The 23,013-nt window shown below is 43.2% G+C and overlaps 3 protein-coding genes and 1 long non-coding RNA gene across 4 annotated transcripts; 3 read left to right on the forward strand and 1 right to left on the reverse strand.

Annotated features, from left to right (window-relative positions):
* Nucleotides 1–172: 172 nt before the first annotated feature.
* LOC129591832 (uncharacterized) lies at nucleotides 173–2,343 on the reverse strand. Its single transcript, XR_008690889.1, has 3 exons — nucleotides 1,790–2,343; nucleotides 1,573–1,680; nucleotides 173–910 (listed from the first exon to the last, which is right to left on the reverse strand). It is a non-coding gene; the product is annotated as an uncharacterized LOC129591832 (long non-coding RNA).
* Nucleotides 2,344–2,592: 249 nt separating this feature from the next.
* On the forward strand, nucleotides 2,593–7,151 carry LOC129591772 (uncharacterized). The gene is made up of 4 exons (XM_055487575.1): nucleotides 2,593–2,604; nucleotides 2,676–3,293; nucleotides 5,395–5,764; nucleotides 6,313–7,151. The coding sequence occupies exons 1-4, from the start codon at nucleotides 2,593–2,595 to the stop codon at nucleotides 6,684–6,686; spliced, it is 1,374 nt and encodes a 457-aa protein (XP_055343550.1). The 3' UTR covers nucleotides 6,687–7,151.
* A 1,785-nt stretch (nucleotides 7,152–8,936) lies between these two features.
* Nucleotides 8,937–15,742, forward strand: LOC129591755 (thyrotropin-releasing hormone receptor-like). The gene is made up of 6 exons (XM_055487555.1): nucleotides 8,937–9,514; nucleotides 10,936–11,031; nucleotides 11,921–11,979; nucleotides 12,821–13,436; nucleotides 14,233–14,458; nucleotides 14,998–15,742. Exons 1-6 carry the CDS (start codon nucleotides 9,293–9,295, stop codon nucleotides 15,477–15,479), a joined length of 1,701 nt encoding a protein of 566 aa, XP_055343530.1. The 5' UTR covers nucleotides 8,937–9,292; the 3' UTR covers nucleotides 15,480–15,742.
* A 1,578-nt stretch (nucleotides 15,743–17,320) lies between these two features.
* LOC129591756 (thyrotropin-releasing hormone receptor-like) lies at nucleotides 17,321–22,263 on the forward strand. The gene is made up of 5 exons (XM_055487556.1): nucleotides 17,321–17,920; nucleotides 18,276–18,430; nucleotides 19,919–20,531; nucleotides 21,093–21,330; nucleotides 21,406–22,263. Exons 1-5 carry the CDS (start codon nucleotides 17,639–17,641, stop codon nucleotides 21,498–21,500), a joined length of 1,383 nt encoding a protein of 460 aa, XP_055343531.1. The 5' UTR covers nucleotides 17,321–17,638; the 3' UTR covers nucleotides 21,501–22,263.
* The last annotated feature ends 750 nt before the right edge of the window (nucleotides 22,264–23,013 follow it).

The raw sequence follows: 23,013 nt of genomic DNA on the forward strand, positions 1-23,013 counted from the left end.
TGTTTTTGAGCTTCCAAATTTTTTTTCCAGATTAACTTTCTGGTTTTCAAATTTAAGTTTTTTTAAGTATCCAAATTAATTTTGGTATTTGCAAATAATTTTTGAGTTTGCTGTCTGCAGACTAATTTTTCCAGTTGAGAATTTGTTATTTAAAATTCAATCATTTTAATTAGTTTAAATTTGCGCAGGTTTCTTGGCACTGAGTACATGCTGTTGCCGAATAAAAGTGTAGAATTTGTTATTTATTTGTTATTTATTTTCCACCTTTACATTTTTTTTAATAATTTGTCAATTAATTGGTGATTTTCCAGATTTCTTTTGTATTCTGAATTAATTTTTAATTTACAGATTAACGTTTTGGAATTCAAAATCCATTAATCTACAGATTCTACACTCTACAGTACTTACCTTTAAATTTGTTGATAAAGTTTTAGGAATTGATTCTAAAACTGACTTTTCAACTGCTTTGGCAATTCCACATTAATTTATAAATTTCAGAATTTAAGGCTGGATTCAGAATAACAAAATGTGGTTTCTATTTATTCTTAATTTATTGATTCAGCACTAATTTGCAAATTTTCTAGTTTTTTCCCCTAATTTACTGACCACATGAACGAAATTCTGAACGAGCACATCCGGACGCGGACGATGCACAACGGGAAATACTTTTCATTCCTCGCATCTCAACCGTAATACTGCTTCGAAAACATCACAAAAAACCTCTGGCTAAAAAAAACCCGGGAAACCGCGCTCACAGATAAAACTTAGCCAAAAATAAATAACGCTTTAAACTACCAAAACATAAAATAAAAACGCCTGCATAGTGAGCGAAGTATCGCAGCTGCGGCTGCGGCCCACAACGCCGGCAGGCCACAACGGCGAAACGCGTTCCCTCCGGCCTGCGTGTTCTCTGCAAAGAATCATCATCCATAATCTCCAACTTGAAATACTTCAAACAAATTCGTAATAATTTTTAACGGTCACTTTATGTATTACTATAATTAATTCCAGCATTTTCGGACCTGGACGATTAAATGAAATGCTTGTCATTTATTTATTTGATCCCTATTTTTAGAAAGCAGAATTCGGAAAATAATTTGAACAAAATTATTTAATCCCTATTTTTAGAAAGCAGAAACCGGAAAATAAAAGGAACAAATTTATTTATTCCCTATTTTTAGAAAGCAGAATTCGGAAAATAAACTGAAACAAAATTATTTAATCCCTGTTTTTAGAAAGCAGAAATCGGAAAATAAAAGGAACAAATTTATTTATTCCCTATTTTTAGAAAGCAGAAACCGGAAAATAAAAGGAACAAATTTATTTATTCCCTATTTTTAGAAAGCAGAATTCGGAAAATAAACTGAAACAAAATTATTTAATCCCTGTTTTTAGAATGCAGAAATCGGAAAATAAACTGAAACAAAATTATTGAAACCCCATTTTTCGAAAGCAGAATTGGTAAAATAAAATGAAGATATTCTTTAATTTGCAATTTCGTCTCCGCATTTCACATTAATCCAAAAACTGAAAAACGACCCGCCACTGTCCGGAATACAACTGTGAACGTACTCGATGGGCAGCGAGGGAGAGCCTCTAGGGACACGGAGACGTGGCGAGGCAGTTGGCGAGTGGCAGCCTTCTCGGGATTGTACGCTCCTGGACCAGGCACGTCGTTAGCTGCAAAGAAAACAGTGCAGCTGTGGGGAATGATAATCCACGCTAGTTCCTGGTTCGTTAGAGAATCTCCCTCGTACAACATCACCGCAATGTGCACTCGTTAGCGTACCCGCATTATCGAACGCACGCTTCATCGGAGCCTTTGGAAACGTAGTCATTCTCGATGGATATGGCAAGATCGAGGAAGGTACTGTAAGGGTACACGGATGCGTCGAGTCGGAAGAACCCTGCAGACCAATGCACAACACTGCGCGGAGACCTGATAAGTCGTAAAATCCGTACAACCAGTAACACCGCGTAAATTCTCTATTCTGTGAAAGACAATTTTTCGGCAGATACGATCACACGATTCCGATACAAAACGCCACAGCAAATTCGCATGAAATTCGGAAAAACTTTTCCAATTTATTTTCAAATTATGGCAGATAAACCGAGTAGTAAAACAACGGGCCCATGGGGACCGTCAGCTATAGCCATTGTTAAAGAGCTGGGCAAACGACTGAAACAACATACTGGCGAAAGCCGTTCCCATGAATTTTTGCGTCAGAGATTATCACTGGAGATACAACGTGGTAACGCAGCATCGGTTTTGGGAACAATGGAAGGAGCAGAAAAGTTTAATGAACTTTTGATGCTATAAAAAATCGTGCTGTTCTTTATTAATGTGTATTACGTTATACCAAAGGTTAATAAAAATCACAGTAGTAAAAAGATACACTGTGAGAATATGAATACGTAATACTCTCAGCAAGGCGGTTGCTGCCTACACACGCATAACCCCAATAAAAATCCAGCAATAAAATTCTGAAAAGGATTTTTGGAATATTTTCGCGAGTAAATCATCTCAAGTGTTTTTATCTGTTTCTAGCCTTGGTATCTATCAGTATTCTCTTTTTTATTCTTCGAAAATTGATGGATGATGATGTTGGCGTTCAAATATTGTTCGATGAAGTGGTTGATCGAGCCTGCAAAGTGATAGAAAGTAAACGGGCCAGCTTGACGAAATCCTGATACTTTTGGTTTGTGACGGTTTTGTCCCGATTGATTCTCTTCCCCACGTTTTCCGCCATGGACGAACCGGACCGCGGTGCCATCCCCGACACCCCGCATCCCCCGCGCCCGACCCCCCTCCCGCCCCTGAACCGGAGCCAGCCCCCCTCCTGTCCCCCCGCAGCCCCGACTTCCTCGATGAATTCCTGGTGCACGCCACCACCGCCCACGGGGACGGCGCCCCTGCCGAGGGCTCCACCGCCCCCGACGTGGACATCACGGACAACGATCCCTTCTTGGCGGAGCTGTTCTCCGCGCAGCCCCCCGCGGCGCCCCCGACCGACGTAGAGAAGGAGGAGCCCCCAAAGGCGGAGGAGAAGGAGCCGGAAGCGCCACCGGTGTTCAAGCGGCCCTTCAGCCCCCGCGCGGCCTCCCCGACGGAGGGGGCCGCCGCCCCCGGGGAGCGCGAGCGCGACGTCAGCAGCCAGTATGCGCGGATGCGCCGGGAGTTGCGACTGCAGCCGCATCCGCTGCAGCGCTGTTTCTTGACGGGGATCAAGCAGAAACGCGCCGAGACCGATGACGGGCACATGGCGGCCATTCTCAACGTGAGTGACGGCCAGGTATTTATTTTTTTCTATTCTATTAAATTTCCCTCGTCATTGATTGCCAATTTGGTTTTGAATATTCGCGTATTTTCGCTGATAATTTAAATTGCAATTTTGAGCGTTAATAATTAAATAGAATTTATTTGTCAAACTAACAAGTTGTTTTTTTTATTTTCAGTCAGATTGTTAATTTTGCGTGGATCATCAGCTAATTAGTATCAGCTAACCATTTGAATTACAATTTTAATTTGGTGATTATAACGTAATTTTCGAATGTAGAATTTAAAGATTGGCTTTTTATTTAGAATGAACTGCCAAATTTTGAATTTTATATTTTATTTTATGAGAATTTCGTATCTCGTTTTACAAGAATTTTTCTAATTTATTCTATTTCATCAATTTATAACAATGTTATTTGGAAAAAAAATGATTGTATGTCAATAGTTTAGCGATGTGTTTGAAGGTCTGTAAACAGTAAACATCACGAGACAAATCGTAGTGTAATGGCGGAGCGGCCATTCTAAACATTGCAGTTTATACGAGTACATACACTCACTCCTCCTGTCAGTCTATGTGACAATTAAATTAAATGCCAGCTGCAATTTAAAGTACGATTTTAACTATTTTTTTGTGTTCTATTACTGTATATTTTTGCTCAGCGACTTAAGTCAGTCATTCCACTGCGGCCAGTATTGCACAATCAAGAATTAAAAAAACAACCAAAATCACTAATATCAACAACTTTATTTTTTCCCGGCAAAGTTCCTAAAACCGCGGCCGCATTGCTTTACGATTTTAACTTGTTAATTGTTATTCAGATTTTTAAACGAATATGATATTGGTTTTTTATGTGTAACACAGTTGTTCGGTAAAATTGTTTACTTGATTGCTTATGGAGAATGATATGTATTTCAGTTATTATAATAGCGCTTATATCTGACGTAACCGTATATTTACTTGTTAATTTAAGGTAGTTTGTTCTGACAGTAATGACCTTTTTTTATGGTATATGATTTTGGAAATATTCTGTAGCATAATATGGTTTGAAAGTTTTAATTACGTATAATAATGGCGCAGAATTTTCACGTTACTTGGTTTGCTGTGACAAGTGAAGGTCGCTTTTCCCTGGGAAAGTTTATTTCTGCATTTCGCAATTACATCCAAAATAAGCGGAATTAATTGTATAATTTCTATTATTGGCTCGTATTCGCGCAGATTTCGCTATCGGATTACCTGCCGGTAATAAAACACGCTAATAAGGGTTTGACTGTTTACCGTGATCGGTCTACGAAAAATCATCACTGCAAATGGCGATTTATTGATTTTTCCCATGTTGATTTTGCGGCATGCTTGGCCGGTAATCGCTTATTGGGCTGATTACGTTTGTACCTGGCATTGACATTTATTCGTTGATTCCTTGAGCAAAATGAAATTCAATCGCGCAGCTAATGAATTCATAGAAGCGCACGTTGCAGCTCAACTGTCAACACTCCATATAATTTGAGCGTGTTCACTGCAAAAAAGAAAAATATTTTATTCATGAAGAAGGGCATTGTTTGGGCTAACGAGTTACGATAACACTTCAACGGTAATCGTTTCGTGTAATCTCTTTAAATACTGGTAATCGTGCCGTTTTCGAATTTGGAAACATTTATTGCAATTTTGTGCAGTTTATGAAAAATTAAGGAAAATTCTTGTCACTATAAAATTCGTATTAATGCGGTGGAAAATCGAAATTATTCCAAGATCGTGAAATACTCTGTAATAAGGAACTATTTAATTTGGCTGCAGTTAATTTAAATTAAATGAATTTATACGTAATACAGGGAAAGTTATTTTAAAATGCAGAACAATTATTTGTAACAAGCTTTAAAGACGTAGGAAAATAATTTAAAAATACAGGGAAATAATTTTACAATATTGTAAAATTATTTCCCTGTGTTTTTTAAAAAATTATTTATTTTTAAATTATTTTTTGCTTATCCTCTGCATTGCATTATTTTGATATGCAGAGCAAACACGGGAAAATAATCTAAAAACACAGGAAAATAATTTTAGAATGCAGGAAAAGTATAAGGAAAGAATTAAAAAATGCAGGAAAAATTCCTCGCTGTAGGTTTTAAAAGATTCCGGGAAGCTGCTGCTGCCGGACGTGGTGCTGCAGTCGTACCTGGCGGAGGCCGGGCTGGAGGTGCGCGACAGTAAAGTGGCGCGGCTGGTGGGCGCCATGGCCGAGCAGCACACCGGCTCGCTGGTGCAGGACGCCATGCAGATCTTCCTCGACGGCCAGCACGAGCGCCGACGCCCGGGAGGTGGCGGCGGCGGCGGCAATCCGCACCCGCCGGCCGCCAACGCCAAGGACAAGGAGACCGCCAGCGGGGTCAGCGGCGTCAGCAGTCAGACCAGCAGCAGCACCGCCACGTCCTCCACCGGCTCCGCAACCGGCGGGAAACCGGCCAAAGGCAAGGCCGCCAAAAATACCAACGGTCAGTAAAAAATTTGTTGGTTAATTTTGGGGCTAATGATGTTATTTTTCCCGTGAGGAGAAATTTTTGCCCTTTTCTTTAAGTTTTTCTCGTGATTTTATGCGAAAAATGCCTTTCAATTATTTTTTAAATGGTTATGTGCTTTCCGTGTAAACTGTTTTATATTATATAGTTTGAAAAATGAAGGAATTGTGAAATTAGTTTTACACTTTTTTAAATTCACCGTCTTCTTAAAACCTGAGAAAAGGTTACAATTTACTTATTTAACAGTTTCTTTAGTTTTTTACATCTGTTTGATTTTTTTAAAAAATTTAAAATTAAAGTAATTTAAAGATGAAAGCTGGCTACATAATTCTGATTGTAAGACTTCTTAAATTTGAAAAAAAAACTCAAAACTTATTTGACTGTGTGTGTACTTCAGTTTTACAGTTTTATTAATTTTTTATTTTTTAAAAACACTGCAATACTTTAAAAATACTTTAATACTTTTACAATACTTTATTAAAAATTAAAAAATATTCACCCAGTAAAATAACGGTTGTATACAGGGAAAAAGAGCGGCGGGAAGGGTAAACGCCGCAAAGCCGACACCGACCCCTCTGAACCCCCCGCCGACGACCTCTCCCTGCCGCTGGACACCCCCGACCTCCCCGGGGACCCCGCGGACACCCCCGGCGGCCCGCCGGACCCCGCGGCCCCCGACGGCGACGGGGGCGCCGCCGGCGAGGTTCTGAGCGAGCGCGGCGCCGAGGAGAAAGCGGCCTCCATCGTCTCGGGCCGCGACAAGGACCGCCACCGTCTCACCCGCCGCGAGCGCGAAAAAGAGGCCGAACGCCGCAACCTCCTCAGCATGGAGCTGCTGGCGCCGGTGCTGCGCGAACACGGCTACCAGGTGGGCCGGCCGCCGTATTTTGTCAATTAAAATATGGATTTCTCGGCCTTTTCACTGGCCCACGCGTTACCCCACTTGATTCGCGGATTTTCGTGTGGCGTGTTTAAAAAGGGATTCTTCAGCACGCGCGCCAGCGTCATATATCTGTTTCGCGATGCAGCGGAACGGGATGGGTGGAGGGCTTCGTGGAAGGCCCGCTCCTCGAAATAATCCGCACTTTATCGCCCGTTACGTGTCGTCGTTTATCGAATTAATTTGAATCGGTATTAAATTATTAATTTTAATTTTTCAACGGTCATTTTTATTAACGCTGAACGATGATTGGCGCTGATTTTTTCGGATTATTCTGTGGGTGGATGTTGCATGTGATTTGTTGTAAATTAATTGAATTTTCCTTCCCGGCGTATTCGTGGCATTTAATCACGGTTTATCGGTATTTGTATACACCCGAATTATACGGTATTAATTGTTAATTGTCCGGCTATTTCTAGCGTGACGCCATTCACAAAACATTAATTCAATTAATTCACAAAAAATTAATTTAATTTAATTCAATTTTCGACCCGGCTTTTTCCTGGCATTTGTTATTAACATTTTGTCGGCATTTTTATACACGATATTCTCGCGAAATATACAGCTATTTTTAGCGTGGCGTCGTTGAAAAAAAATAATTTAATTTTTGACCGGTGTATGCGTGGCATTTATTAACGGTTTATCGGTATTTGCAATAATTTTGCATACACCAAACATTAAGTGATATTACTGCTAAATCTCCAGCCATTTTATTGTTCCGTCATCCAATAAATTAATTTAATTTTGTACATCTACAACGATTTATGGAATAATTATTTACACTAATTATCACAGCGCGCCGGATGATTTTTCGCGGCATGGGTGGGTTGTTATATACGGCGCATGCGATTATTTTTACCCACAGTAAGTAATTATTATCATTATTATTATTATTATTATTATCATCGAACTAACAGTAGCCAAACTCCACTGTCAGACTTTTAAGGCTATTGGAATTTATTTTCGGTATTAATTGACAGAATTTAATGCAACGGTCGTAGCATGCGTTTAATTTAATTCAACGATCGTGGGGGTAACGAATGCGGGAATATGCCGATGATGCCGAGTGGGGCCGATGCGCAGCGCGCTGATTAAGCAAAGATTAACCGGGCGCAAAGGTCACGGCCAACCGCTGCGTGCAGACACGCTGCAGCTGTAGTAGTATTTTGACGTGTTGCGATGCGCATGGACTGCCGCGGAGGAAACAGACAGACGCGATCTTCCTCTTTGCCTGCAGTTTTTGTGAAGGGAAGGGGATGATAAAGGAGAGCATGGAGGGTATACACAAACGGACAAATGGGCTTTTAACCTGCAATTGCCCTTGAACGCGGGATGATGCTGTTAGTTGGCGGTTTAATTGCTGCGCCCGCGCTGTCGCTGACTGGAGTCACTGTTATGCTGCCGCCGGGGATGCGGTGCATTAATCCCTTCATTTGTCAACAGTCGCCAGCTTGCGATCGCTGTGATCTGCGCCGGGAATATACGACACATCCACTTTATATCGTCCGACGCGAGTAATACGAACGCGGCTGTTTTGAATACGCCTGCATTCAACGTGCTGTACGTACAGGAAAGATACGTATTGTACACAATAATCGTTAAACTTTACACTTTAATACGCGTCAGCTCGGTTCTTTCATTCAATAGCGCATAAACCGGTTTTTAAAGCCATTATACAAATACGGTACTGTACCTCCTGTTATAACATGAATGCACTCGTTGCGGTCGAAGTACGTACGCGCCAGAAGGCGCTCTTCTTTTTCTATTCACCATCAGTTGCGCAACCGGCTATAGCGAATTATTTTTATTGTTTGAACCGGTTTTTATAGCCGCCGTACATTCGCTTCGGTTGAAGTAGGTACGTACAGCGGCGCGTCAGCTCATTCAGTTGCGCAAGCGGCTATAGCGGTATTTTCTAAACCGGTTTTTATATGCGTTAACACTCGCTTCGGCTGATGTACGATTGTACGTACAACTGTACGCAATACAATTAAAACCCAGTGTGTACGCGCTGCGATACCTGACACGGACGGTCCAATGGGAACCGGCGAAACTAATGAATACCGGCCACTAGGGAACGCGGATGTAGCGGGAATATCTGGGATGGCATCGCACAATCAGCGCCGGCGCTGTGCTGCGGCGAATTCGCTCCGCTTGTATACACTATTCCCTGCGCTGAAACACCTGACATACACACAGTACGCGGCGTATAATAATCATATCACATCCGGTAAATGCAGCGCCCTGTGCTTGTTGATCGGGCACCGTCGACAATTAATCCAATTACCCGTCGTGATTGAGCGGGACCGGTGCGCTGCGTGGGCGGGACCACTGCCGTCGTACCGATACAGCTGTATATATTAATAACGGGATCGCTGATATCGCGATGCTGTCATTTAAGCCGCGGCTCGCATTTTCGCTCCTGGCACGCCGCTTAATTGCCGGTTGATCCGCTGCATAGTGCCGTGTGTGTGTTATTCCTACCGTTGCACGCCGCAGTAAACAACTCCGCTTGACTGATTTCTTTATTTTCCCCTCGGATTTTTTCCGCGTCGGCTAAAAATATGAACGCAACGACCGCCCGTCCGGACTGGCCGGGCGCCCCCGCGGGCGGCGGGGAGGAGGACAGCGGCGAGGAGGGTCCGGAGAAGTTCCCCCTGGACTACCGCGTCATCGCCACCACGCTGCACGTCGTCATCTTCGTCCTGGGCGTCGCCGGGAACATCGTCTTGATCGCCGTGGTGGGTCGGTCGCGGCTGCTGCACACGCCGACCTACGCGTACCTGGTGCGTACATATATGTTTATTTATAAATTTTTTATATTGTTATTTATCGTGCATTTAATAAAAAATAAAAAAACATTAAAATAATAAACACAAAATATATATGCTTATTTTTTTAATTTTATATATTACTGTTTATCCTGGATTTAATAAAAAAAAGAAGAAAATTATAACAATAAATACACGTACAAATTGAACATCAAAAAATATCAGATACGTTGGGTTTTTTGTAAAACCATTTTTATATTATTTATTTTGCATTTTTACTCTGCAATATTTGGCTTTTTATATGGATTTGCTTAAGTGTGCCTGGCGGGTACATAATATACTGACAAGTTATATCCTGGGAAGAAAGTGGGATAATAATTAGCCAAGGGCCTGACGTCAATGCCGAATGCGGATTAGATGAGCGGCAGCGCGCGCTTTTGTCCCGGTGTCGGCTAATGTAATTGCTAATGCAGTTATATACCGAATGCCGGTATATACAGATACTCGTATAATAATGCCCGCTGCCGTAATAAGCCGATTATCCCGGGCCATTTTATTTTCCCTGTCGCGGTTTTCCCCGGCCACTGCACGTCATGTAAGCCGGTGAGCCTAAACGGGGCTTCCCCTAAAAAGGGATCGCAGTCAGCCGGCTTATATATTTATCTGCATTAGCGAATTATCATTCTTCGTCAGGATTTTCTCTATACGAATAAATCGCCGATTAATCATAATAACAACGAAGCAAAAAATTAATGACAGGGATTTAAAATGAAAATTCTGCAAGATAGTAATAACCGCCAGATTAAGAGCAACTGAATAAAATAACAACAAAACTGAAAAATGTGAAGAGTATATAAAAAAGTATAAAAAATATATTTTGTTATATGCTAAATAATAAAAATATAAAATGTGAATATAAAAAAATCTGGAAAAATAATAATTTTTCCGTATCAGTTAAAACGAAAATTGTACAAAAATTAATGGCATTTCACCGTTAATTTAAATGCAAACGAATCGATTAAAATTAAAAATCTGTACCTTTTATATATATAAGAAAATTTATATATATAAAAGTACATTTTTTATATATATAAGTACCTTATATATATATTAGAGAATTTAATCTAAGCAGTGAAACATTTTTTTCCGGAGATTAAAATTTGACAGTGTTCAAAGGGAGAAAAACAATCAATACTCATAACACTGTCAAGAGCGTAATGTAATTAAGAAAACAGCGCGATGTGTCGGCGCGCGCGTTGATTACTTATTGATAAGGTTATCGCACTAACCGGGCACTACATCACGCTGATGCCGTCCATTAACGCGGCGGATCGGTCGTGTGACTCTGTTAATATACGCGCATATAGACGAGTATATACCCGATTGGGGAAAACAAGCAGGATGATTGAAAAATGCCGGTTGCGCGTTGTTGGCAGGTTTCCCTGGCGGTGGCTGACCTGCTGGTGATCTGCACGGCCATCCCGGAGGCGGTGGTCTTCCACCATCTGGGCAAGCGCTGGCTGCTCGGACCGGTAAGTGGTTGCCGTTGTTTACGCGTTACAGGAAGCCGCATAGCGTCCACACTACGCTACGCTATAGTGATCTCCGCGTTTGATAAGCCGGTTCGTCATTCAGACTGTTTCCGGTCGTTTTTGAAATGAGTTGACATGAAATTGATTTTAAACGGAATCTGTCAACTGTACAACGAAATTTACAGTTTTTTTTCCTAATATTTCCTGTAATGAACAAATTAAAAAATTATTATAAATGGCGGATATATCGTCATTTTCAACAGAGCAAATTTCAAGATATTTAATTACAGTAAATCGGCATTAAGTTTGATGGAAATCTCCGCAAAAAATTATTTAAAGAATAATTTCAGTATTTAATAATTTCAGTATTTAAAATTATTTAAAGAATAATTTTAAATACTGAAATTACAGTAGTACCATCCTGGTTTGATTTTGACATTTGAAATAAATCTGATCGGAAATGAAAGTCGATTTGTAATTTTAAAAAGGAAAGCTTAAAATTTATTTTCCGAATAGTCTCTGATAATAAAGACATTTATAATATTAACTGCGTTATTAATATTTGCTAATAAGTGGTTATTTTAACATATATATCGGAATTAAATTTAATAGAAATCGCCATCCAAAAATATTTAGAGAATAATTTAAAAAATAGATTTTTCAAAGCCGTGTTTGATTTTGAAATGATTTGATTGGACTCTTGGAACGTAAACCGTCTGAAAGGTGATTTCCAGCCTATTCAGCTAATTCCCTGGGCATTTGCCGGTTGCCAGTTAATGCGACCTTGTAAATTGCCAAAAAGCCGGGAGAAATCGCGGCGTTGTCGGCATAGATTGGGTGTAATCACGGTAACAATGCGCAGCGCTTATGTTCTCCGCCGTTTTCGCAGGCCGGATGCGCCATCTTCATCTTCCTGAATTTTCTCGGCATCAACGCCGGAAGTCTCAGGTAGGCCGACGTACAAACAGCCCGGACATGCGGCACGTGGCGCAACGCGAGCGGCTGAATGGGCCGTTTATTGTGCGCGGCACACGGCCGGCTTAATCGTTTTCGCCTTTCGGGGAAAAGTCAGACAAAGGTCACCGGCTGTACTGTATACATGCAACCGGAAGGTCATACTGTAGGCGGGTTTATTGTGTTTTTGATAAAGGCAGTTATTGCAAACAAATACACTGTTCCAAAAATCGGTAGGCGTTGGTTCATTTGAATGAGTTATATTTATAACCATACAATAAGTTTTCTCAAAATTACTTAAATAAACTATTTTGCAGTAAATCACTGCTAAAAAAATTAAGTAATTAGTAAATAATTATTCTGCAGTTAAATTAACGCTGCAAAAAGATGATTCAACCAAACAAAATACATCTAATTATTTTAGATACTTATGTACGTAAATGCTTATATATATATTAGATATTTAGATACTTTTAGATACTTATATACTGTACTGCATTTAAATGAATAAATTTCCTTACAAAAATTGGTAATGAAGTAAAAACATTTTGCAACGAAATAAAGTAATAAAACAGAAAATGCAATAAAAAAATAAACACCACCCGGCTAGAAACTGAGCATAAGTATATAAAACAGCAGGTACAGCAATTTTAGCGCACTGTTGCACTTGTCAGCACTAAATTGATGATGGCCACTACACTACAGTTTGGCGTCAGCCGTGATTTTGCATTTTGCATTTTTCGCTGTTTCAGTTGCTGCTCAATTAGTAGTCCGGCTTGTAGTCAGTATTCTCTATTACTTTTTCAATACTCAAAAAATTAATTTTTTTGATTAGCATTTTGGCGTTGACGATGGAGCGGTACGTGGCCATCTGCCGACCCTACCTGGCCCGCAAATTCTGCACGATGGAGCGCACCTCCCGCTCCATCGCCGGCATGTGGTGCTTCGCCATCCTGTACTGCTGCCCCTGGCTAGGCCTGACCGAGGTCAAACGCGAGCCCTTCCCGCCCTTCGCCGAGCAGTGCGAGTTCCGCCTGCCGCCGGCCACCTACATGATCGTCTTCGCCGCTGACCTTTTACTCTTCTACCTGGTCCCGCTCTTCGTCGCCCTGATCGTCTACGCCAAGATCGGCGCCATCCTCTGCCGCAGTCTCAGTCTGCTGCGCCGGGAGGACGCCGGCAGTGGCGGCGCCGGCGGCGGGGCCTTCCCGCGGGCCTCCTCGACGCCGTGCTCGCTGCACACCACCCCCAAGAAGGGGACGACGCTGAGCACCCTCCGGGGCGGCGGTTTCTCCACCACCGCCGGGACGCCGCACGCGCCGTTGCTGGAGACCGTCGAGCGCGCTAGTTACGGGCATGGGGAGTATTTGGAGGGGCGCGGAAAGGTCACGGGGGATCCGCGGGAAACGGAGAAGATGCAGAATCTGGCGGTGATCAACTCTCGCACGCAGGTAATCAAAATGAAGAAAATGAAATGTCTTTTGGCAGTCAATTACTGCAGAAATTATGTAAGCCTCATTTTGAAAAATATCTGTTTGGCCCTTAAAAAAATATCCAAACATCAGTAAACAGTGAACAGAATCGTACGGTAAACTGTAGTAAATTTAAGTAGAACAAATTTTAATACAACTTATTTTACACTTATTTTTTAAAAATATTGTACAAAAAGATAATTAAAAAATATTCTGCACTTAATTGCTGCAAATAGTGAACTTAATTAAAGAAAGAATATATTTTTTGGAACTAGTAATGGTTTATGATAAATGATTTTGCAGGCCTGTTTAAAGAAAAACAAATCTTTTTTATATGGAAAATATACAGGCCGGCAAAAGAACGTAAAGGTCACGGGCATGTGCGGGCATCAAAAACCGAGTTAAAAACATGCAAATTTTATTATAATAATGGCTAATTGATTAGCACTGATTTTGTGGTGAATTATTATTACGCAAGGCCAATTTAAACGGCGGAAAACAAAATATCAAATTCCTTTTGCAAACTACCCAGTTGTTGACAGGCCGACAGTGGAACGCAAAGGTCACCGGCACGTGCCGGTTTGTAAATACGCTCTGTATACGCACAACCGGCGGATGCAATGTAACGTGACCTTTCTGTCCGCCACAGCGTGTAATTACGCGGCCAAAGTAAGGCAGCGTTTCTGCTCGATACCCGGTGATTACAACGTAGAAACTGCCGGCACGTGCGCGGCTTTTTTTGCTGTTTCTCTTGAGTTACCATGTTTACTCGCAGATCCTGCGTATCCTCATCGTGATTGTGGTGTTGTTCGCGTTGTCCTGGCTGCCGTTCCGCGGGCTGTTAGTGTACAACTCTTTCGTGAAAGAACCCTGGCTGGATATCTGGTATCTGCTCTTCGCCAAGACGTTAATTTACGTCAACTCCGCCATTAATCCCTTCGTCTACAACGCCATGTCTAAGCGCTTTCGCTTGGCCGTTCTGCGAATGCTCTGCGGCCGATGTAAGCTACCGCTGCCAATTATCACGCAAATAATTAATTTATCTGAAATCAGCCAGATTTTTTAAAATTTATAATATTTTTTCTATTATTTATTTGCCTAAAGTGTTCTATTTTATTTTTTTACGAGGATTTGTTTGCAGAAAAAATAGTCTAAGCGCGTTCTAAAGACACTTTATTGGATTTATTCATGTGTAATCAAATTTACTTTTTTAAACGTGTCAAACAATGATTACTGCGCAATATGTAAAGGTCATGCCTTACTTGAGAGTTGTCACCTCGATAATTAATAATTTAATGCAAAATCGATCGTTTTATTTTTGTATACATCAAAAGCATTTTGCCTGCAAAAAAACCAACGTAAATAAAACATTAAACGAGATCCAGTTTTAAGTTCATCCTTTTTTATAAATTTTTTTTCTATCTATGCCAACTGTATAACAAAATTTGTATAACAAAAAATTATCGAGATGCAGCAAAATGATTAAACTAAATTGCAAATAAAATTAATCCACCCATTTTTTATTTAATCTGCGTTGCAGTGATCTCCAAGAGTAACGAGAAGAGCCGCACCCACCGCCGTCCCGGCGGCCCCCCGGCGCCGCCCCTCCGCCGGGCCGCCAACCCCGCGGCGGCCGGCCAGGGGACCGGCGCCCGGCCGTTCGTGCCGCGGCGCTTCTTCAACGCCAACATCCTCTTCAGCGACGTCCCGACGCCCACCTCCACCTCGGGCGGCTGCCGGAAGTCCAGCGCCCCGGGGGAGCGGCGGCGGGGACGCGGCGGGGGTCTGCCCAGCAGTCCCTCCGTCCGGGAGATGGACCGGCCGGTGGCGGCCACCCGCTCCGACGTCCTGGGCCCGAGCCGGCCCGGCCAGACCCCGGGCTATATTGCGCGCATCCGCGAAGTGCACTCGACGGTGGCGCCGCGCTCGCAGGTCGACAAAATCGAGGATGATCCGCTGCTGGTGATCTACAAGAGTTTCTACGATTACACGACAAATAACTACCATTCGTCGCCCAATTAAGACTTACAAATTAAATAATTTATTTCTTTCTCGATTTTTTAATTTATTTTCGGTCGATGCATCGCTCTTTCGGCACCTGTGTTCTAGAATAATATCAATAACTATACGCTTGCGCAATTAATGCGGAATTTTATTTATTTTCGTTAAGCAACGAATCTCAGAAATTTAATCAGTATTTTTTATTATCTTGCCCGTTACGATTTGTATCACGCTTGTGTAATTAAGATTGCGACGGTTTTTTTTATTAGCCTGGGTTTATAACTGATGCCAATACATGAAGGTCACTAACGCTGCATAAACAGAACACTGATCAGTCCATCGCATTAATTATGGAAAAAAATATTGTTTGTTTTTGGTTTTTGCCGGCATATTTGTGTTTCACCCGGAATACACCGCGACGCTGCTGGGCGTTTTTCTGCATTTCTCTCACGGAAAAATTCGGCGGTTTTAGTAGGATATTACGTGGTTGCGTCGCGCGCTGTTTACCACCACACCGAACAATGCCGGCAGTTTCTGTTTAATCACGATCACGCTACAGTGCCACACGACAAGAGCACAGTCGTGTTGATCAGTGTGTGCACAGGAAATCCTCTGGGCGATGCACGGTATAATAGCGGTGCGTTGCGGACATGAATTGGCGAAAAATGGAGAAGCGCAGATTTTCCAGGAGCATCACTGGTGTAATTGTCACCGGGACCACGGTGAAATTCGGTCTGAAAAGCGACGAAGGCGAGGCACGGCACGCAAACGGCTGACCACAGCGCAATTAGCAGATTAGCCGCATGACACACACTCGGCTGATAAAAAAAAACACAGCCTTTATTGCGTCTTTGTTTCCCTACTTCTATTACATTTTATTTATACTGAAGGTGCGGGCGCGCAGGCCAGCGGTGCTAAAATATAAAAAGATTTAAAAAAAAAAAGCATTACCGGGGTGAGCAGTGATTGTGTATGCGGCATGCACACAATGAGCATATGCGACGACGCGGTAATAATTAATTTTGTTGATCTCGTTACGAGCGATTTACCGATACACTGGAGACAAAACACTCCGTTGAATTTTCATTCATATCTTTTTTCTTTTCCACCTGGCCTACTGCGCCGCGGTGGCTCTGTTGGTTGCCCAATCCACCAATCGCCGCAGGCGGATTTAGTTAGTACGGCTTTTAGAATGTATCTGTGTACGTACAACCATTTGAACCACTTGAGTACTGTATCAAAGCTGCATTTAAAGTAGTATCAATTTTATCCGGTTCGTACGCGACGATACTCGTATGAATGCACCTCGTTCAGTTCAACCAACATCGAGTTCAAAGTGCAGCAAATACGTACGGTACGAGTATGAAAGTAGCACTCAATAATAATAAGTACAAGCGCACCGGTGTTCACATTGTCAACTATTATTAAAGCCGTATTAATACGTCAATGAGTGCAGCTGGCAGCTGCAGCCTGCAGTATATCCGGTTCGTACGTGCTTGGGCACTTGTACGTACCTGCGCACAGCCAGCAAGTATAACCGGTTCGTACGCGCCGGGACACTCGTACGTACCTGCTGTCCTGCGCACAGCCTGCAACTTGCAAGTTTATATATAATAATCCGGTTCGTACACATGGCACACCTTGCACTCGTACGCGCGCATCAAAGCTCATTGTCAACCTGCGCCGTCGACGTCAGTGAGTGGGTGCAGCTTTTGTACCTAGCCAGGAGCTGTACGTACGTAAGCGCAGTATTTACCTGATGTTGTGTGAGTGGACGCTGTCTGCTCTGCAACGGTAAAACGCCACAAAATCAAATGGTGGAAATGATTACCAATTCATAAAAGCGCTCGGGGACACATTTTCTCTTATGTTGCACACAGCTGCGATCGGCTGAGCGCAATCAGCGCCCAGTGATTGAGAAAAAAATATTTTGTTCCTTTGGCAAAACCGTTAGAACATAGAGTGCAGTCAACAGCCATTCTTTACGCTGAACCACGTCGAAATTATTCACTACACTTTCATTCACAGCAATATACTCTCCAAAACCCCATCATGCGTGCAGACCTGCCTGGCAACACGGTGTAATTCTGACCGCTGATGGCCACTTTACCGTTTTTCCTCCTTATTCTGTAACATCATTGTGTGATACATTATTTAATCGGACGAATCGCGTGAGGGTGATGGACGCAGTGGAGAGCGGCAGTCATGCAAATGGGCCGCACGCTGATTGGTCAGCGGCTGCGCCAGCTGATTGGTCCAACTGGACGGAGCCCGCGTCGGGTCCGTGGAACGACAGCGAGCCGCACCATGAGATGGTACTGCTGGCCTATCCCACGGATTACCGCGTCATCGCCACCATCTTACAGGCTCTCATCTTCCTGGCCGGAGTGGCTGGCAACATTATCGTTATTGTCGTTATCAGCAAGACCAAGAGCCTTCAGAGTCCCACTTACACTTACCTGGTACGTTTTAACTAATTACTTATTTGCTAAATAATGCTGAAAAATTATAGCAATACTATATCAAAATTGAATAACTTACATAAAATTATCTTGGAAATGTTTATTTTTTTGTTAAAAAGTTTTAAATAAATTATAGTATTATTTATATATGTGTATTTTAATAAATGTGCACATGTACCCTACCTGGTACTATTTAATTATTTACAACAGTGATTTTTATTCAGCAGTTAGCCAGTACTCAAAAATACCGTAGTTCGCGGTTATTTAAAAGTACTTCTTAAAATAGTTTTAAATAATTCTAGTAATAATAAATAGTTGGGCATATAACCTAATTAATGCCTGATGTTTCCGACAGATCTCGCTGGCCGTTGCCGACCTGATCGTGCTGGTGTCGGCGGTGCCAGAGGCCATCGTGGTGCACCACATCGGTAAGCGCTGGCTGGCTGGTCAAGTGGGATGCTCGCTCTTCATCTTCTCCAACTTTCTCGGCATCAACGCCGGCAGTCTCAAGTAAGACACCTTTTAAATTTTAATTGCGCAACGCCACACCCTTTTTTCTTTGTCCATCGTGTCTCGTATACGAGAGTCCACCTACACACCGGTTCCCTGTAGAATACTCCGTCTTTAAGCGCTCCATGTAGGCCGAGCTCTTTCATAACGGCAGCAAAATGCCCTAGCTGCTATTTTCCGTTATAAGCCTGCTTTTGTTATTCCGTATACTGTCGTTTCAATGACACGAACCGCACCCATCTGCAGCCAGTGATTATCGCCCGTGGCGAGCCTGCTGCATTTTTTCTCTCTCGTGTTGCTGATTCTGATTTAGCGCGCGATCACCGCGGCACTTAAGTACGGCCGCCGTATTATCGTAACCACGTTGTAATAAATCTGAATAATTTACATTAAAATCCTAGCGAAAGTGAGCAATTTTTCAATGTATTTGAAAGGTCAATCTGCCTATACCGGCAAAAATCGAAGGCACAATTTTTTCGGGCCCAAAAAACAATTGTTTCTCAAACCCACTTTCTCGAACGCGCGAATCGGCTTAATGAGCCGGTATGGGTGTGGCTTGATTGGCTTGAGCACCGCTAATTGATGCGCTTAATTGGTTATGTATATGAGCGCTCACGTAACCGCCGCGGACGCATGACGGCGGTGTGAAACTGTGAATGATGTGCCTTAATTGCTGCTTCTGTGATAGCGGTCGCTTAGCGGGTATAAACACCTTCGCAACGGCCCAGGAAAGAACTTTTCAAGAATTACTTGTATTCAGTGTGTAGGTGTTATAGTAGGCCAGAAAACTCGCCCAGCCAGACGATCAATTACCCGGCACGCAGTACGCTTAATGCGTCGTCCATTCTTAAAAATAATTTTATGGCGCTGCACACAGCACGACAACCGGTCGGCGCTCGTAATGCAGCGGCCCGCGAGGCATTCCCTTACATTACCTGTTTAATTAACGTCCCCGGGACACCGTTTTTTTTTCTAGGAACTAATCTAATGTGTTTTCTTTAAAAATTGATTACTTTTTCACAGCGCTTCTCTCCCGCGACGCATGCCCCATTTACTGAGAATAAATCAGAAAATCACTGCAGTTCCCGATTACTATTTTTACTCGCAATGATTTTAATAGCCTTTTTTTAAAATCATAGTTTTTTTAACAACCCTGTATCTTTTTGGAATGCCTAAATTTACTGGAAATAAATTTACAAAAATATAATGCAGTTCCCGATACTTTTACTAAGGATTAATTTAGTAATTTTTCAAAATTATATTTTTGTCAGCACTAGGTTTTTTTTGGAAGCCGCCCTCGTTTACTGGAAAAAATTAAAAATGTACAATTGTAAGGTCACTAGATTAAAAGCTGAACGCTTTTCTTTCGTAAATTGTAATTAATAAGAATCTCTTTCAGAAAGCGCGCTCGATTTATTACAAAAATGTAGAAAACGGTATATAAAATCGGCAAAATAGTTTTAAACGTTTGCAATTTTTTGGTTGCAGTATTTTGGCGTTCACGGTGGAGCAGTACGTCGCGGTGATGTGTTCGGGCGGCCGGTGGCGTGCCGTATTCAGCCGGCATTCCCGCATCGTGGTGGCGGTGGTGTGGCTCTTCTCCGTCCTGTACTGCGCCCCCTGGCTGGTCCTCACCGAAGTGCGGCAGGAGACGGAGTTCCCCTTCCGTGAGCAGTGCGAACTGCGCCTCTCCCGGGAACAGTACCTCGGCCTCTTCGGCGCCGACTTCCTGCTCTTCTACGTGATCCCCTTATTGGTGGCGGTGCTGGCGTACACCCGCATCGCGCTCTTCATGCTCACCGGGCCGCGCGCCTGTCCCTGGGATAGTCCGCTGGCGTCGCGCGGCAGCCTGACCCATCCGGACGCCGCGGCCGCCGGGCTCTTCGGGTTGCCGGCGCCGGTCCCGCCCATCTTCCGGCCGCCGGGCACCCCGTCCACGCCCACCTCCATCGCGGCGCGCCACACCGCCGTGGAGCCGCTGCTGGTGGCGGCTGCGCGGAAGAAGCTCCTGGCGCACGAGAACACGCTGGTGCGGGCGTCCGGGTCAGCCGCGACCTTTACGCAGCAGCGGAAATACGTCACGCCACAGTCACGCAAACAGGTAAAGCACATCACACCGTCGCCGGGGTTATTACAATTATAAAACTGATCAACAGGGTTAAATTAAAGTGATAAAATTAAAATATAAAAATGATGATACATATCATTTTTATCAATTAATTAAACAAATATATAAAAAATATATATATAATTTTAAAAAAATAAATAAATAAAATAAGTAAATATTTTCATGAAATTAAATAACGATCTAGTTCACAATTATCAAACCGGAATTTAATTTTCCATTAAGGAAAAGCTGTCAAGCGAGTATATACGTAAATGTGGCCCGATTATCTATGCCAATAATGGCCGACATTTTAACCCGCCCCCGCTTTCACTGCGCTTCCCCGAATAGCACTTTGAATACACGCTACAGTGCGCCAACTATTTTGACCTTAATGCCACACAATGACAGTTGACAGTGGCCGCGGGAGGCGCCCGGGGTGCGGCACAGACAAAGGTCACACGCCTGACTGGGCGTGTATAACGGCACTTTACTAAGAACTATGCTGTAGCGAGATATTTCTGCGTAAATCATTACTGAACGAGATTGCAATTAAAGGTGCTACGCATGCTGGTCATCATCGTGGTCCTGTTCGCCGTGGCCTGGCTGCCCTTCCGCGGGCTCCTCATCTACAACAGTTTCGCCAGTGAACCGTGGATGGACATCTGGTATCTGTTCGCTGCCAAGACGTTGATTTACTTCAACTCGGCGATGAACCCGATTTTATACAACGTCATGAGCCGGCGTTTCCGGCTGGCCTTTAACCGTATCGTCCTCTGCAAATACAACGCGGCCGGTACGCATTATTTTCCCGAAAACACTATAAAACACCGGTCGAGCGGAATAACGGCAAATTGGTTTGTTTTTGCAGTGAAACGCCGCATCAAACGCATGAACAACAACTCGAAGAATTCCACCGCGTCACGCAGTCACGTCGGACAGGATGCGCTGCTCCTCTACGCTTGACCGATTACTGATTGGGAAGAAAGGTCACGGACGCCGGGTCCCTTTCCGCGTCCCGCAACAGGGAAGCGCCGGGTCGCGCTGCGTTAATCAAAGTGAACGCACAATTGCCGGCAGCGCCCAAAGGTCACAAGGCGGGTCGCCGCGGCGTCCGCCCGCGGGCGTGATCATACGGACGCGTGTGTTCGAATTATGATGGTTTCCGTGAAAAACGCGTGAGTCAGTGTGGGGACGGGCGTGGACGCGCCAACGACTCGCGGGTACAACCGACGATTATCAGGGATTAATACAAATTTATGATGGAGGGATTGTTGACAAATCACGTTCGGCGCACGTGCACACCGCACCGAACTCTTTTGATTCTGCCATATATAAACGACATACACGCACATTACTTCTCTGTACAGCGGTTTAATCGTTTTATACGGAACTTGCCAGAAATGTGCTGGACCGTTTTTACCGGATGTTGCTCGGCACGGAGGATTTTAATTTACGGCACCGCACCGGCCGCTGTGTAATCGCACGGATGATTTATTTAATTCAACGTTAAAAGCGTCAGCATTTTTTTCCATGCTCAATGGATGCCCGCTGGACACAGTGTGCACCCGCTGCGAGGCGGCAGTTAACTGTATTTCTTAAATCGATGTTGACTGTATTATTAGTTGTTGAAACAAAATACACGTATTTGCCTGTCAAAATAATAAACCTCTTTGTGGTTTCAAAATAATTAAGGCAATTACAATGTCTCGAATGCATAAACGGTGTATACGAAGTTATAAACTTGACCTTCACATCGGACTCAGCATTCTGTCGAGCCACATTAAACCGGATTAATCTGCCCGATGCGAACTCCCGCTGTTACAGGACAAATTAGCGTATGAATATTTTTAACCGGAAAACGATCGCAGAATGTTGTAGCCGCGAGACAGGAATTAATTCCGCACTGTAGAGTCAGAAGACTTGTGTTCAAATCAGCCGATTAATTAATACCGTTTAGTGCACTTGCGCACTAGCAACGCATAACGCCTGTACACAGTGTACAGTTGCGGGAAAACGGCTACAACAGTTTAATCCCACTGTGGTGTTAACAATGCGCATAGAAAAACTAACAAAATCATGCACACACTGCCGGATGACAACACAAAACGATCGCGCTGTTTGTCTGCGCACGACGCTTCTGGCAAGTAACTCCAGTGAACTGTTTGCTGCGTTGCACATAACTGAACGGTTTTCGAGCATCAACATGCTTAAAGAGGAAAACATGTTTATTTATTATAGGTTGGTTTAATCCTTAACGTGATTGTCGCATCTGTAGTGCATGGCAAAGAGAACGACAACGGCGACCAATCGGATGCGAGCGTCCAACGGCCGCGCAACGAAAGCCGGCGAGGTACAGTACGTTCGTAGCAGTCTTTTAAACTCATACGTGTACAGCACGCCGTATACTAAATACTACCCGGGTAGCTGCATCTCATGGACCGTAAAATTCGGGGCTAATTGAAATTTCGTCATTTTG

Source organism: Paramacrobiotus metropolitanus, unplaced genomic scaffold (assembly GCF_019649055.1).
Source record: "Paramacrobiotus metropolitanus isolate TYO unplaced genomic scaffold, Prichtersi_v1.0 Parri_scaffold0000048, whole genome shotgun sequence".
NCBI lineage: Eukaryota > Metazoa > Tardigrada > Eutardigrada > Parachela > Macrobiotidae > Paramacrobiotus > Paramacrobiotus metropolitanus.

Coding starts and splice junctions, on each gene's coding strand:
- LOC129591772 (XM_055487575.1), top strand. Junction 3,294..5,394: donor TCAACGTGAGTGACGGCCAG/GTATTTATTTTT, acceptor TCCTCGCTGTAG/GTTTTAAAAGATTCCGGGAA. Junction 5,765..6,312: donor GGCCGCCAAAAATACCAACG/GTCAGTAAAAAA, acceptor GGTTGTATACAG/GGAAAAAGAGCGGCGGGAAG.
- LOC129591756 (XM_055487556.1), top strand. CDS start 17,639: ATGGACGCAGTGGAGAGCGGCAGTCATGCAAATGGGCCGCACGCTGAT. Junction 17,921..18,275: donor GTCCCACTTACACTTACCTG/GTACGTTTTAAC, acceptor TGTTTCCGACAG/ATCTCGCTGGCCGTTGCCGA. Junction 18,431..19,918: donor ATCAACGCCGGCAGTCTCAA/GTAAGACACCTT, acceptor TTTTGGTTGCAG/TATTTTGGCGTTCACGGTGG.
- LOC129591755 (XM_055487555.1), top strand. CDS start 9,293: ATGAACGCAACGACCGCCCGTCCGGACTGGCCGGGCGCCCCCGCGGGC. Junction 11,032..11,920: donor AGCGCTGGCTGCTCGGACCG/GTAAGTGGTTGC, acceptor CCGTTTTCGCAG/GCCGGATGCGCCATCTTCAT. Junction 11,980..12,820: donor ATCAACGCCGGAAGTCTCAG/GTAGGCCGACGT, acceptor TTTTTTGATTAG/CATTTTGGCGTTGACGATGG.